We start from the raw sequence: 16,943 nt of genomic DNA on the forward strand, positions 1-16,943 counted from the left end.
ACTGAACAGTATTTCCAAGTCACAACAGATGCGATCATAACAGCACTATTTTCATTCTCATTGGCATACAAGTCCCACCTTTTGTTTCCTGAAGTGAATGGACATGAAGAGACTGTGTTCCCTTCTTGCAGCAGAAAACCCCCAACACACAGCAATGTCTGGGGAACCGGTTACCTTATGTTCTTTTGTGAACTGCTATAAGCCAAGGACAGAAATCAACGAAGCGTGAGAATCTCCAGTCAGCATTTTGGCACCATAAGCAAGTGACAGAGAGTAACACAACTTTATTAAGTGTTTAAAAACTTTAACTATTGGATACCTAAATGCTGATTGAGATGTTTTGTTTAAAAGGGTTTTGCACTGTGTTACACTGTAACCTAGTAATTTTTTTAAGGCAGCTCCAGATTGTTTCATTCCTAAGGAGCGCTACCAATTTGAGGAAAGTAGGTGATCAGTAACCAGATTTGCTGAAAAACAAATACAGACGAAATCCCATTAGTTAATCTAAGATACATAAAGTAAATCACTCTCCAGAGTTATTTTCTCTTCTTCTATGGACTAAAGCTAATAACAAAGATTCAAATTCTTGGATAGTGTACTTCTGCAAGAATTCTCTTTGCTTTTTAAAAAACTCCTAGGAAAAAGCAAATTAAGCAACAATTTCCTAGAATCATGAAACAGAAGGCCTGGGAGAAAGATTACAGAGGCAAGAGCCCTTCAGGGAATAGGAATGTCAGACCACAAAAAAAAGCATACGAGAGAGTTAATAAACGTGGCACTAGTGTACACCAAGTGTGTTATACAGAAGCTGAAGTTTATGTTAACAAAAATGAGAAGGAAAAGCATTCAAGAGAAAACACACTTGGATTACGCCTAAGCTGTGAGACAGGATGAGACCCTTGTATGCAACAGCTCTTTCCCCTTTTCCATCACTGGTATGAATTCACTGCAAGGAAACCCAGGCACACATGGAGGCATAAAAAAAGCCACAGTAGTTCTCTGATCCAAGCACAGAAAGTCTAATTATTTCAAGTTATATTGTGCAGTAAACAATATTCAGAAAACAAAGCAATAGTGAAAGGACATGTGTAGCTAGCACAAGACTGAAGGTACACTGAATTACAAAATGGACAAATGTTCGATTTGCTGACTCTTGCTACAAGCTGACTTAACTAAACAAACACATTTAATTATATCTGTACACCATCTTAATAGATGCAATCAGATTGTTTACTAATTCACTCAGAAGCCAGTGCAGCTTTTACAAACTCTTAAACCATGCATAAATCATTTGAAATCAAACTCTGTAAAAAGCAGTGTGAAAAAGCTTTGTTCAGGCAAACCCTAATTTCAGGAATACAACTTTGATTTGTTGTATTAAACATTCAGTTTAAATTTGTCTTTATTACATTCAATGTACTAACTCACTCACTGTACCTTATATTCCTTTTTCCACGCTTCAAAGAGTTCCAGAAATATGCTGCCTTCTTCAGTTAGCTTGACATCCATTCTGTGAGCTTTGGCAAAGGAGAGAATAGCTTTCAAGGCACGTTCAGTTTCACTGGTTGCCCACAGTCCTCTACTTGTGGTGGGCAAACGGTCATCGACAAGCCCTTCTTCATCTTCTATCATCTCCTCAAATATTGCCATTTGGCCTTTAACACTTAAAAAAACAAACCACACATTATAGTTACCACTGATTTTGTACTCCCACATCCATTTCTAATTATTCACTATATACTTCAGCTTTTTAATATTTGATTAAAGGATAAAGCAAACCAAACAAATGTAACGAGCTGGCTCATTACTTGACATCCCAAAAGCTTGCTTCGAACACAGTGACCTCAGCACCAGCAATGAAATCACTATACAGGCCATTTTGTCAGCTCAAAATCATCAACAGCTTTTGTAAAGGCTTACACATCTTAACTATCTTTCAGTAGTTATTAATGATTAAGGGCACATTAATTTAAAAAAAAATGCAATTCTGACTTTTTAAATCAGCAGAAGTTGCAGTTAAACTCTGATGCAAATTTGCTGTGTATTGCACTATTTAAGAACACTACAGCCTCCCAGTTCCCTCCTTGACAAATAATGAAAATTCAGAAACACACTAACATTACCTAATGATTTTGTCACCAGGTAACAGAACTCCCACCGGTAGTGACTTTTCAAAATGTTTCCTCAGTGACCTCAGGATTTTTTAATCCAATTTTGATATTGTGAGGGATACGAGAGATAAAAGTCAGAGAAATCATGCAGAGGGCCATAATCTACACCTCTCAGCACTGTCCGCTATGCATACTTCTCTCACACCATGTGTTGGTGCAATCCTTCTTTCAGCTCACCATTGCATTTGTCTGAAAACTCCTTTCTTGTTGTAGTTTTAGTCAAATTTTGTTACACACAGAATTAAGAAAAAAAAAAAATCTATGAACAAGTATGGTGTTATACCACTCACAACTGATCTGCAAATAAATATTTGCAGAAACCAGAATACACATTTAATTAGCATACTTGTATTTATACTCAAACTTCTCAAACACTTCAACACTTCATTTCAAATGTATGGTCATATTATGGCAGCTCAAGAAAAAGTGGTATGTATTTGTTCCTTGTACACAGTTTTTTCAAATTAAATTTACATTGAAAATTAAACCTGACTAATGAGCTCTCAAGGCCACTACCAAGAAGTTGCTGTAATTTATTCATAAAACTATTTCAGAAAACTTAGAGCAGAAAATATAAACCAATCCAACTTTCACTTTTTTTTTTTTACAGTGAGGAGCTTATAAAGCTATGAACTTACGTTTGAGAAAAGAGCTTCGACTCATATTCTGTGAACAACTCATCAGCCTTACAAAAGACACAGCTGCAATACAGATCGAAAAAAGAAACACTCAGAATTTCATCAGAAACATTCCTGTAATTCCATATTCCAACATATAAAAATCACACAAAGTCCTTAAAAAAGAACAATTTAACAGTCTTACATACACTTGATACAATAACTGACAGGAAAAGCTTTTGTAAGAATAAAAGCCAAAGATCATGGTTCTAACAAATGGATCTGTGATACCTGTGTACATACGAACCCTGTGTACAGAATAAGGACTTTAATCTCTTTTTATTTAAAATAAAGGGAAATTTAGTTATACACTTCTAAAGTATATTTTCTATTTTCAAGACATACTTGTTAAGTGGAAGTCTAACAGGTCGCAAATGGCAGATAGTGGCAGCCTCTATAACCTGCTTAGAGGGAGGTCCCTCTAAGTTTTTCACTGCTTCTCTTACAGTCTTCTGGAACTTCTTCACTTCCTCCAGCTGGTTTGTGAGCAGGTATTGAAGGCCCCTGCAGTCACGGAATCTGATTTAAAGAAAAAGGAACTAAATGCACACTGAGTCACCAAGTCCAAACTTAATTCACTATTTTGAAGAAGAGAGAAACAGCTCAATGGCAATCCACGACAACACAGAAGTTCACATCACAAGCAATGACTTGTAACTACTACACGTAATGCTGTTAGAAATCATTCCATTGTATCCCCTGAGACGATGCTTGGTATCTGCAAAATAGAAAGACTCTCCAAGACTTGAGAGGTGCGACCTAATATTAGCAGTCAAACCAATCTGCAACATTCTGATCCACAACACAAGTCTACTAAACTACTGCACATACTTACAGCCTTATTTGGATCTATTGGCCAAACTGATTTTCAATGCACTCAGCAATTCACATGCACCCATCACAAAAATATACTGTATTTTGCAAGTTAGCTTTCAAAGTTCAAATTATTAAACGGACATGACAGTGAACTATTTTCCTAAACCCAGCTGTCTTTCTTGATTGGAGTGGGAACATGCAGACCAGTCAAGCACTTCCCATATAGTGTTTTTCCTGTGAGCAGAGTGCACCATTCATACAAGGTCTGGCATTCATGTACAAGACAGCGTATTACAAGACGGTGGTTCTAACACATGTGGAATGTTTGATCGAATACATCCCTTTTGTAACGTGCAGCGAGAAAAGCACAGCTTTAACAACACTACTAAAGCGTGGCATTTCATATGACCTACTTAAGCAATATATATTTTAAAATAAAATAGACAAGTTTGCCTAACCAGGTAGTCTGAAAATACATGTAAATTGCAATCACAAGTCTGTTGATAATACTATCAGTTGCCAAATATTCCAGATTTATAAAAATCACTATACTCTATCACACTATACTCTGGATTAACCACCTCTAATAAACAAACACAGATTAGCATTTGTTGCTTCCACCATTGACCAGTAACACTTCATAAGACAGACATTATTGCAGATGCTGAAGTAAATTAGAAACTAAAAGGTTTATGCTTATTTTATAAAACAAACAGTTGAGTCACAAAGTTATACAACCTGTAACTAGTAACAATTTAAAAATATACTTACTAAATAGCTAATTTCAAGTGGGGGGGTGGGAGTGGGAGGGGGAGGAAATAAACTTTTATCTGTATGACATGGGCAAGCATATAGATAGACGCAAAGGTGCATGAGCTCAGGCAAACAATGCCTTCCTCAAATTTGTTTTGACTAGAATGAGGTGCTATCATTCTCAAATAACACTTAACCATGAAACGTTCACATCCAGACTCAGACTGATTGAGATTGCAAAGAGCCTCTGGACACTTACTTGTCAAACACCTCTCCTGAATCAGGGTCACCTAAGCTGGTTTCCCAGGACCATGCCCAGAGAGCTTTTGAGTATCTGGGTAATCCATGCCGGTGCTCAGTCACCTTCACAGTAAAAAAGCGTTTCCTGATATTCAGAGGGAACCCCCTGTATTTCACTTTGTGCCCGCTGTCTTGTGTGCTGTCACTAAGCACAGCTAAAAAAAGCCTGGCTTCATCTTTTTTCACCTTTGCTCTAGATATTTATACAGACTGAGAAGATCCCCCTGCAAAGTGCTGAACAGTCCCAGCTCTCTCAACCTCTACTTATACTACAGATGCTCCAGTCCTTTCATCATCTCCTTGGTCCTTTGCTGGACTCTCTCTAGCACATCCATGTCTCTCTTATACAGGAGAACCCAGAACCAGACACAGAGTATTCCAGGTGTGGCCTCACCAGCACTAAGTAGACAGAAAGGATCACCACCTTCAACCTGCTGGCCATGTTTTCTAATGCAGTCCAAGATACCATTAGCCATCTTTGCCACAAGGGCACATAGATGGCTCCCACAATCCTTTTCTGCAAAGGTACTTTCCAGCTGGATGGCCCCAATATCCATTTTGAACAGACAGAATTTCCTTCTTCCTTGTCAGCAGAATTCTGAGTTTGGAATAAAGAAGAGGTAAAGTTTTGTGGTTTTATTTAGATTATTCAATAGAATTACGTTAAGTACCAAAAAGTAAAAGATCTTACTTTCAAGCAAGGGCAAGGAATTGCCATCTTTTAGGACTACGAGAACAGGGGATATGTCTTTACGTATTTAATTAAATTCTGTGCATAAATACTTCAATTTATATACACAGACACACTTTCTGTAGATGTATTAGATATTACACACATATAATATCTACATTAGATATTTATATGTATATGTATTTATATACATCTACAGATACATATTTAATATATATATAGAAAAAATTGTATTTAACTAAAACATGATTCAGAAGGACTTTATTTAAGAGCAGAAGAATTGTTCATGTGTCTGAGAAAACTGGCTGAATTTAAACCATGAGAGCACTCTCCTTCCTATGCCTCCCTTTTCTGTGATGAACTTACAAGAGGAGGCTGGAAGAAAAGGGCTTATTCAGTCTTAAAATGAGCTCACTTAGGGGAGACCTTACTGCTTTCTACATCTAACTGGAAGGTACAGAGAAGATGGAGCCAAACTTCTCAAAGGTGCATGGTGAAAGGACAAAAGACAAAGACAAGATGCAACACAGGAAATATTAACTAGATGGTAAGGGGGAAAAAAAAAAAAGTAAAAAACCTTCTAAGTGGGTCAAATATTGGAACAGGTTTCACAGAGAGGCTATGACCTCTCCCTCCTCAGAGATACCCTGAACGTAACAGGGCAAATCCCTCTGCAACCTGATCAGGCTGAATCTCTGAGCATGTGCCTGGATCTATAAGCTAAGGGCTGGTGTAGGTGACCTCCAGATGTCCTTTCCAATCCATTATTCTGTAATTACACACAAATAACAGTAGTACTGTTGTTTCTAACATGAAACCAAACCAAAATTCTTTGCTCAGAAAAAACAGTGATGCTATTTTATGGTGTTGAACCAAAGATTTTCTGATACTGTCTATTTCCTGTTTAAGCAAGTCAATTTCTTCTAGAGGTTACTCATTTTTAATCCAATAAACTTTGAATCTTTCCTGCTCCGTAGTTGCATGAATACAGAAGACTGTAAAACCACACTAGATAATACAAAGAAACATTTAAAAGAGTGCTTGTCTAGGAGAAAACTGTAATTCCCCTGCTTTTCTTTTGAAGCCTTCTAGCTAGTTACACTTTTTGGGCAACTGTTTTTGAAACTTAATTACAGCCCAGATGCTCTGAAGCAAAAATGCCTGCTATTTAATTGGAACTGTTAGCGTAAACTGGTAAAAAAACTTGAGCAGACTTAACTGCCCCAAAATTAACTCAATTCATTAACCTATTTTAGCTACTTACTTCTCTGCCATGGAGAGTTTATTAGTCTGCTGTTTGTAGTTGCAGGTTATTTCATTTTGCACACGTTGAACAAGCTCCTCATCGATGGCATACTGTATTGCTGTCTGGATGACGTCCAACCACCAAGGAGAACCTGAATGTATCTGTATGCAAAAGAACAAATTTATCTGTGAACATTGAACAAACAACTGAATATACTCATTGCAGCAGAGACTTATACTGCTCTTCAGGCCACACTCAAACACAGACAGGTAAACTCCATGGAAAATAGATTATAAGAATATGCTTTAAAAAAAAATTCCCCTTCCTGTTTTAGTGAATACTAAATCAGTGAATGATTAAGGAATTTTCTACATGCCCATCTGCTTTCACACCTTCAAATTGCCTCAGTAGAGTTAGATTCACCAAGGCCACATAGAGATTGTCATCTCAAAATTTCCTCTTTCTTTCTCAAAAGGAGAAGGATCATTTCATTAGAGAAAGCAAGGTCTCTGTGAAATTAATAGAGCAACACTGAAGTGACCTTGTAGTTTTAAAACGTGAAAGAAGATGCAGAAATTTACATCCTCGTGTGCCATTTGCCCCCGTTTCTTTATTATTTCTTTACTATTATGCAAGTGACTCGCAGCATTTCAACTCAGGCCTTTGTCAATTTGTTCAGGATTTGCACCTTTCTGAGAAACCAGAACTGCAATATTGACTAAATACAATTAAGCCTCAAGCGCAATACCTAAATGCATGTCAAAGAACAAGTTGCTTTGAAAGTAACTGACATACCATCTGATACATTGCAGAAAGGTTTCAAGGCCAAAACCTGTAACTTATTTACCTAAATTACAGGTAAGCACAGTTAATACAAAAATCAAGTATGGCGTTAAACCTTCCTAGAATCATCCCACCACGTACCTCTGATTTTAGTCATCTGTTCATCAGTTACTGTGAGCCTCTTTATGTGGTTACATGCAATATGTTTTGGGGCTCTGTGACTGTGCACAACAGACCTTCAGAACTGTTAGAGATAAACAGATAAAAACATTTCAAAATTCAGACACTAAATATGTAAAAGGTACCTGCCTTTCTCTGGAGCTCCCGAATGGTCTGAAGAACTGGCTGTAAGGCCTGATGAGCTTCTGCAACTTCTGCATTGGATTTACTCATATAATGCTGTCGAAGTTGTTCTGCCTTTATGGAAATAAGAACTTAAATTATGCACAAATCTTATCTATGAGAAATAATTGAAAATGTAAGAACTCCCCAGCTACCACAATGTTTTAAAATGGTTGGCTACCTATGTGCTACCCACTTTCATTTGTAAGCAATATTTATTAGCACTTATTAGCAAGCCCAGAAAACACTGGAGAAGACAAGTTTGACTACAAAGATGCTAACTATGCAATCTGGCTTTTGGACAAGCCCAGACAACACTGCATTACAAAAAGGAACTGGATTTTAACTCATAATTCTTACTTCTCTGTACATTAAAATATATTGTCTTGAATAAGCAAATATTAAAAAATCCTTGAACAATCTGAGAACAGAACGATTTAACTTACCTACATATAAAACTTATCCATAAAATAATAATAAAGGTTCAAATTTCATTATTTTTAGGTGAATCAAAATTACTTCACCAAATTTTACTTTCACCAAAATTACTTCAGACAGTGAAACCCTCTCCTGGTATGTAGATACCTACAATATAATCAGTACCAGTTTATTTGATATTTTTAATACTGGTGAATAACGAACTTACATTTCTTACAAGGACCATGCACACACATATGTATCTTTCATTATTGCATTCTGACTTTACTAGATATCATTATTTTGTGCATTTTAGGGCATGTTTAAGTCTGTCTTTTTGTTTGCTACTATCAAGAGAATTATATTATTGTTACAGATTGAGCTCAGTTTACCAGGAGCGGACAGGACTCTCAGGTATTTGGATGAGCTACTGGTAAAGGATAGCTATGAAAAACAATCTCTGCTTCACATTTATAAGCAAAACACAAAATTTTCTCATACTCCTCTTTACAATAGTATCAGGATAAGATGATAAATTGCTACAGTTCAGTAAAAAAAATGGAGAGTATTTCTATAATGGTGGGTAGAAACTTCTTTAAATATTTAAGAGAACAAGGCTCAGGAAAAAAATGCTATCTATGCACAGAGGTTACATAAAAGTGATAAAATATCAAAAGATATCCAAATGATAAGACAGATATTGATCACCACTACCTAACTGGAGAGACTGAAAGAACTGGGCTTGTCCAGTTTGAAGAAGAGAGGCTTAGAGGTACAGAACAGCAGCCTTCCAGCAGCACGAAAGAAATCACCAAGAACTGGGAACTGGGCACTTTACTGAAGTACATGGCAAATGAACAAGGCACAATGGCCATAAATTGGAATGGGAGGCTGTATGTGCATTCTTTTTCCCCTCTATGAGGATTATGAAGTATTGGAACAGGTTGCTCAGGTAAGTTGCAAAATTTCTTTCCTTGTAGGTTTTAACAGCCCAATTGTATAAAGCCCTGAGCTACATCTCCCCTTGACCCTGTTCAGAGGGGGAGATTCAGCTAGAGAGGTTCCAAGGTCCCTTCCAATCCAAATGATGCCACAATAATGAGGTTCTTTTGCAAATGGGCTACATATGTCCACTAGAAGTAACCAGTGGGCAACAGTGATCCCAGCTATCTTAACAGATACTTCCCCAATTAAGATTAAGGATATAAACAGGCTTAAGAACAGAAAGTAACAGGCAGTGACCTGCTCATCTGGCCAAAGACAGTCAACCTTACTAGATATTTAGGCACTATAAGAGTGACATATTTCCTAGGAGATGGGGAAGCATGCAAGAAAAATAAACTTCACCTAGAGAAGACCATCTACAGTTAAAATGAGAAAAAGAAAACATAAGGAAATAAAGCACTCAAGAGAAATCAGGAGGATGCATTCTTTATCAGTAACATCCACGTAAGTTATTTCCATAAGAACATTGTGAGGGTGGGGAAATCACATTTTAGAGATAACAATCAGTAAAACTTCCATTAGACACGCTCAGATCATAATAGAGATCACCAAGCATTCAGAACAGCAGGGTTTTACTGGACATTTCTGCTCTCAACTCACACATTAACTCTTAATTTTACTAACCTGAGAGGAAATGTACACAGTTAACTTGAAAGCTATTCAGTGTTATTTCTTTAGTTAGAGAAAATACTCAAGGATTAAAAAATAAAAAGGTGCTCTTCAAAATGTGTTTGTATAGAAATGAATAATGTTTACCTCCTCCGCAAGTCGGCTATCACGCAAAGTCGGGGGAATTCCTGGGTGCTTTGCCAACAATTCCATCAAATTGTGTGTAGAATGAAGTCTCTAAATTACACAAAGACAACAGCAATCATGAAAAAATACACTGCGATGTCTGTGACAGGAAAAGCTCAAACGGCAATGAAAGCTTACAGAAAGAAATTAGCATTCATTTAAAATCAGTTTTATTTTTCCCTCTGTTAATCTGGAAGCATCTTATAAAGAAAATAAACATTCTTTCCCCTGTTTTACTGAGGTAGGAAACAAAACATTAAAGAGACTTTCTTCAACACCTCAAAAACAAATCAGCAGGCAAATATGATACCAAGTTATGAGACTCTGTCCCATACTCACCCTCCTAATGAATATTATGGAAAACAAATTATTTCTCTCAGAGCACATTCTTTTGTAAACATCTTTCAAAATATTGTAAGGAGATAATTCACTTAGCCTATCTAAAGCAAAATAAAATACAAGGAAAAAACCAGCTCCCAAGAGCTTCAATCTTTTTTGTATTCTTCACTTTTCTGAAATACAAGATGACTGAATAAAACATGCCATTTTTGTTTATGTTTAGGGAAAATAAAGACTGTTAATATAAGGCAACTCAATTCCTTTTCCCTAGGTTCACCCTATGTATACCAAACCAGAGCCCTAATCTTATGCTGCTTGCCTATCTATCTCCCGCAAATCCATACTAATAACCTCCACTATCACAAACTTGTGCCCTTCTCAACTCCTGGAATCACTTCACCGTTGCTCTATTACTATCTCAGCCACTAAAGAGCTCTGGCCAGCAGTGGTTTGCCATTATCTTAGAGAGCTAAGCCTATACACTTGGGAAGTACTCAACAGAAGCTGAGGTTTATCACACAAAGGCAATATTGAGCAGTGCAAATTTCGAGGAAAAACAAACAACTTTACTGGATTGCATAATCCAGTAAAACAGCTTCATTAACAATAAGTAGATATGCTAAGTGAAGTCACAAAAGGAGAAGGAAGGATTGAAGAAGAAGAACAGAGCCATCAGATGATGACATGCATGATCATCAAACAATAACTTAGTGAAGCAAGCAAAGAAAAGATAGAGACAGTATCTGTCATTAATATTTTTTGGTCCCTTTAGAACTGATATTTCCTGAAGAAATGTAAAGATGTTACTTAGAGAACCATTGCTTTTTTATCAGGAAAATACATTCGTATTTTTAATATAGTACTCAAAATGTATTAATATATTGCCTGAAGAGAAAATTCACTTGGATTCTTTTTCATGTTTTGATGTCCTTTCAGAGAACATCTTCTGCCATACAACAATTATATTATTCTCTATTATTTGGCACTTTAATATCATTCTCAGTGCAAACTGAGCATCCAGTACCATTAACCTGAGCAGTCACAGTCACATACACAGCTTGTTAAGTTTACTGCAGAACAGCAGGTGGAGATCATACACTGCTTCTGGGATATCATGAAGACTCACAAGCAAAAGTATTTAGAAATACAGTAGCTTTCAAAAAAAAGTAAGAGGAAATGGTGAAGGTCATAGGACAGATTCCTATCTAAAGATTGTGATAATGACAGCAGGCCTAAAGTCATTCAGCACACCACTAGGAGGAAGAAAAGACTGACCTGTTAAATTAAATCTAAAGTATTCCAGTTCTTAACTATTTCTCTTTACATTTGAATGCTCACTCACTTGCAAGGAATCTGTTTTGAGCTTTTCTTTGTGCTCTTCAGATGATTGTAACACTTCTCTGTACAGCTCTGCAGCCAAGGTATATTCTCCTGAATTAAAAAAGAGTAACACAAACATACACATACATATATTGTGTTGGTTTTTAAATATACAAGTAGGCATGACCAGCCATCACTTGTAACATGCTAAGATATTTTCCCAGAGGCCGTACAATACCTGCTTGTCTTCAAGCAAGCCTTCCCTATTCACACTGTGTCACTCCCCACCCTCCGCCGCAAAAAACCCAAACTGGTAAAAGACAGAATACTGTATTTTAAAAAGTCTAAAGCAGGTTCCAAATTACATATATTTTGTGACTGCAAGATCTGTAGACTTCTTGATCTTAAAAAATGTATTCACAGTTGCCTAAGTCCAAAAAACTCACGTCGCACTAAAAAAAAAAAATGTCTAAAGCAGGTTCCAAATTACATATATTTTGTGACTGCAAGATCTGTAGACTTCTTGATCTTAAAAAATGTATTCACAGTTGCCTAAGTCCAAAAAACTCACGTCGCACTAAAAAAAAAAAATCAGTGACTGCACTACTGAATTTGTACTGCAAATACATTATTCACTCTTCCAGTGAAAACAATGAAAGTTGTGTCATACTTCAGAAAAGCAGAAATGACTAAATACATGCAGGGAGCGTAACTACCAATGTAAGCTGCTAACATCACAATCATTTCTCAGAAAACAGATCATATAAATTAAAAAAGAAATACAAAATTGAAGTTGCATAAGGAAAAGCAGAAAAAAATGTGCATTTTTATTTTCTTATCTCAACTGACAGAAAATTACTTAGCCAGTAATTGTCCTAGAAGACTCTTAAAACATGAAGAAGTACGGGGACATGAAACGTATAAAGACAGATGAGTAAAACAAAAATCATCTTCCTACATATCTGGAAGTGTAACAACCCTATTTCAACAAGATTTATTGCCTTTTTACACTGAAACAGTTGTAAGAGTGTAGTCCTGCAATGTAATATTGCCGTTACTAGTAACAGGCCAAAAGCTATGTGCTGAATTTGCAAGGCCCCAAGCTCAATGCCTGTCAGGCCTCCTTGGAATTTTTCTTGACCTGCCTGGACCTCTTACTTGGCTGAGCTGTGACAGCAGTTTCTCTAATTCACTAGATGTCTATGGCTGATTTTTTTCCTAACTTTTTTTTTATCTTTGTGTGGTAAAATCACAGCTTTATACAGATAAGCAGTAATAAGCAGTTATTCCATGTAGAATGAGATATTCACAACTCACACAATGATGTAGTGGAGAGAAATACAGGCCTAGTAACAATAGCAGAGGCCTTGAAAAGTAAAGCTATAGGATGCAGTGTAGAGTACAGCCATGGGATGCTAAGAGATGGTGCACAGGCTTGGCAGTGAATAAGGAAGCCATGGCTATAAAAAAAACTCACCCACAGTCAAAGAAATGCAGACCTAGAGCTGGACAAAACTGGTTTTAGGGGCAACAAAGAGAACAAAGAAATAGTATGTAACATTCATAAAAGGCATCACGTACACTAAATTTGGTGTTAACATGGAGCTGTAGACCAGTGATGAAACAGAAAGGTGGAAAAGTGGGCTAGCAAACATAAAAATGGCCCTAATTTGGTCCTTGAGTGAGAAAGAAGAAACCATTGACAAATATTTTATTCCTTCTTATAAGAAACTCCAGGTGATGACAACTAGTAATAGCACTGTCACCACCAGTATGAAATCACTGACCTCAGGACACAGAAGGGCCGTAGAAAAGTGAACTTAAAAGCAGGGCAAGCAGTAGAAACAAGTAAATATGATTATTATTCTTTTTTCACCTGTAACAATTAGATCTGGACTAATAACAATGAGACATACAAGATTTCAATTATACTAACAATAAAACCATGGAAGGTGCACTTTCTCATTGATGGTAAAGAAGACTGAGTGTAACACTAATGCTGGGGGAAAAAAAAAGAGAATTATAGACCTGTCTCAGAACTCTGCCTCTGTCCTGCTTTTTCTTTTCCTCACCAGATGTAATTTTCATCAAGCTGCTTTTCAAAAAACGCCAAACTTAATTTTTGCTACTAGCGTATTTTAGAAGTATTTAGCCTGTACAGAAATCTTTTAATGCACTTCATTCTATCTGAAAAACTTGATCTCCATCCTACAATCATAACAGAGTATTTCAAACTTAACTACAGACTAGAGAATCTGAATGTAACAGAACAGGCAGTTTGCTCATTCTCCTGTTTGAAGAAAGACATGAGCTGGAAAAATCCAAGCAGCTTGTCAACTTTAGAAGAGTTCTTACTTGGCAAAGAGGCTTTTTCCACATTCATGACTGATTCATTTTAGTTTACTATTATTTTGTTTAGTGGGACATTCAAGATTAATATAACTATCTCTGTTTCCCATTTGAAGCTTTTTTTACTCCTAATTCAGAGAAAAATCTACATTGACAGAGCTGTACAGCAGGCAGCAGCAGAGAGATTCCACAGTCAGCACAGCAGTTTGCATGGCAGGGACACAAAGGAAGCCCAGAAAGCAGTACTGATTAAACAAAAGCAGGTTAAGTACACTTACACAGGTACGACTTCTTTTATCCTCCCAGTACACATAGATGGTAAAATCAAGAAAGAACACAAAAAAAGCCAGAAACACTCTGAGATATCTCAAAGGTGCACCAAACCAGTTATTTTCACCCTCATCTAGAATGAATGTTGGATTTTGTTACAAACATTGTTAAAATCCCAGGATTTCACTATGGGTTTTGCCCTGAATACAAAAAAGCCTCTGTTTTTACACAATGTCATCTAAACCATAATTAGCTTACTAAAAGGAGTGATGAAATATGCTACAGCCATCCAATCTTACCTTTAATGATATGGATACCAGCTAAGCCATTAAGAGCACACACCAGCTGTCGGTGAGCTTCCTCACACTCTGTTCGACATTTCTTCTGCAGAGATGTTAACAGTTCCTCCATGGTCATAGTGCTGAAACAGAGACCAAGTGGCTCAAATTCGAAACAAAACCACAATACTGGAGAAGTAAAACTGTCATGCTATGCAGCATGAAAGATTGTTATGGGCACCCAACAAACTGTGCAAATGTTTATTTGAGATCTATTTACTTGATAAAAAAACCCTAGTTGTCAGCTTTTCTTCAAGATAAAGCTTTACCCTAACACGAGTATGTCAAGAGGTTGACATCTTTTAAAAACAGAAAAAAGAAGAAGCAAGAGGAAAATTACAACTAGGTAAAATAACCCTTCACAGGGCAAAATATTTTGCTCCTTCTATTACAGTGGTGAACTGGAAGCAAGCAAAAATAGACCTCATTTTGCTAGAAGCTATTAAAATAAAAACAACCATGAGAGACTACATTTCTCCCCTCTGCTACCAGTCTGAAGATGGAAAACACATAGGTGTCAAAGAAAAGAGCAAAAGGTGTGAAATGAGAACAGTGAAGACAAGAAAGTATCAGTTTAAACTTCCTTTTCTACATTTGTTTGTAGTATTTGTAATTCATGAGAGGAATTTAGCCAGAAGATAATTAGCTTAACATAAAAGTACAGGAATAGAGAGATAAGAGGCAAGAAGCAAGAATAGAGATGAGAAAGAAGAAAGAAACAAGCATAAAGGATTTCTTGGAGTAAGCCCAAGGGACAAAGAATCCAGGCAGGAAGAAGACTGATGTGAAGAGACAGGAGAGTAATCTGCAACAACAGTCTACAACAACTGACCTGAGGCTGCTTCTATGACCAGTTGCTGTTGTGAGACCAGACACTACCCCCCTCCCTGAAACTCTGCTCCTCAGCCTCCTTCACCTTCAGGAGAAGCGTTTACTATCTCATGTTTAGTGTTCTGGAGTAGAGTAAGAGGTTGACAGAACTCCTGTGCGGTCTGGTACGCTGGTAGGGTATCCTTGACAAGCCTTCATTTTACCCTCCTTGCAACATCATTCCATTTGCAGAAACTCTTCCTTGAGTTTACACTACAGTGTTACAGTAGAGCAGGCTTTAAATCAATATAATCACTATTTATAATTAGCTGAATTCTCCAGAGGTATTGGCAAATACACGTAGCACCTGCTGCTCACACTCTGATACTTCTACCATTACCACTTACCTTTCATTTTCAAAACTCAAAATTTTGTACAATGGTGGAGGGGCGCAGAGAGGTGGCAGATGCCCCATCCCTGGAAACATTCAAGGTCAGGTTGGACAGGGTTCTGTGCAACCTGATCTAGTTAAGGATGTCCCTGGTCACTGCAGGGGATTTGGACTGGATGAGCTTTGAAGGTCCCTTCCAACCCAAATCATTCTGTGATTCTAAAAGCATCAGCAGTTTCAAGAAAAACTGTAAAAGCAGTTATGTACTTATACGGTATGCAATTTGATACATGTCTGAGACTACCAATTAAGACAGAAGAAACTGGCTTTTTTTTTTTTTTTACTCAGTTTAACTGTGGAAGCCTAGAAAACTCCCTTTTGAGAGTTCTATTTTTGCTGAGTAGATGTTCTAATTTACTGCCTTCACTACACAGTGGGAAAATATGCTCCAAACTCAGCTTTCTCATTTCAGGCCCATTTCTCTTATTCATTAAAGTTCCTAGCACTGAATTTTTTCATTACTCTTCTACATATAATAAATGTCAGGAACCAAATTTTCTCTGTTCTGGGAATGTTCACTGCTGCAGTTAAGCTTGGTTCACAAAAAAGACATGAAAATGATACTGAGGAATGTCTTTTCTTTATACATATGATTTTAAGAAAGGTTTCATTTTCACTGCTAGTTTTTCCACCACAATTACTATGCAGCTGTCACTCTACAACCATTCTACCAAAATCAACACAGTACTATGCTGTCACCAGCATACTCAGTTTACGCATTTTATTTGTACTCCATTGGCTCATTTTAATGCAAATAATCTTGTATGGGCTGGTGGAAATACTAGTTTCTCCCATGTTTGAATCCTTGCTACCATACTAGCAGACCATCAGACAGAAAGTGCTACAACACAGTGCCTACTACTGGCCACTACTGAAGTAAGTGCAAAGTCAGTTACAACTGCTTTGGCACTGTAGGTGCCCTGTATGAGAAACAGAAAGGAGTAGGACACAAAACTTTATATAAGGATAGAAAAAGACCAAATAGGATGGACAAACAAGTCCAGAAAGCAGTAGAAATAATACTGGCAGTGTTAAAAGTTTAATTTCTTTGCTACCTGTAGCTTAAAAAA

The 16,943-nt window shown here is 37.0% G+C and overlaps 1 protein-coding gene across 1 annotated transcript in view; it reads right to left on the reverse strand.

Moving 5' to 3' along the window:
* The window catches only part of SHPRH (SNF2 histone linker PHD RING helicase, E3 ubiquitin protein ligase), a 52,273-nt gene that overhangs the window by 16,999 nt on the left and 18,331 nt on the right, over nt 1-16,943 (reverse strand). The window contains exons 13-20 of the mRNA XM_010131427.1: nt 14,574-14,695; nt 11,678-11,766; nt 9,958-10,047; nt 7,747-7,854; nt 6,673-6,815; nt 3,194-3,367; nt 2,810-2,872; nt 1,438-1,663 (exon numbers count right to left, since the gene is read on the reverse strand). Coding sequence (XP_010129729.1) covers nt 1,438-1,663; nt 2,810-2,872; nt 3,194-3,367; nt 6,673-6,815; nt 7,747-7,854; nt 9,958-10,047; nt 11,678-11,766; nt 14,574-14,695 — 1,015 coding nt within the window. The remainder of the gene's footprint in view (nt 1-1,437; nt 1,664-2,809; nt 2,873-3,193; nt 3,368-6,672; nt 6,816-7,746; nt 7,855-9,957; nt 10,048-11,677; nt 11,767-14,573; nt 14,696-16,943) is intronic.

The sequence above is a fragment of the Buceros rhinoceros genome, unplaced genomic scaffold, assembly GCF_000710305.1.
Source record: "Buceros rhinoceros silvestris isolate BGI_N320 unplaced genomic scaffold, ASM71030v1 scaffold5542, whole genome shotgun sequence".
NCBI lineage: Eukaryota > Metazoa > Chordata > Aves > Bucerotiformes > Bucerotidae > Buceros > Buceros rhinoceros.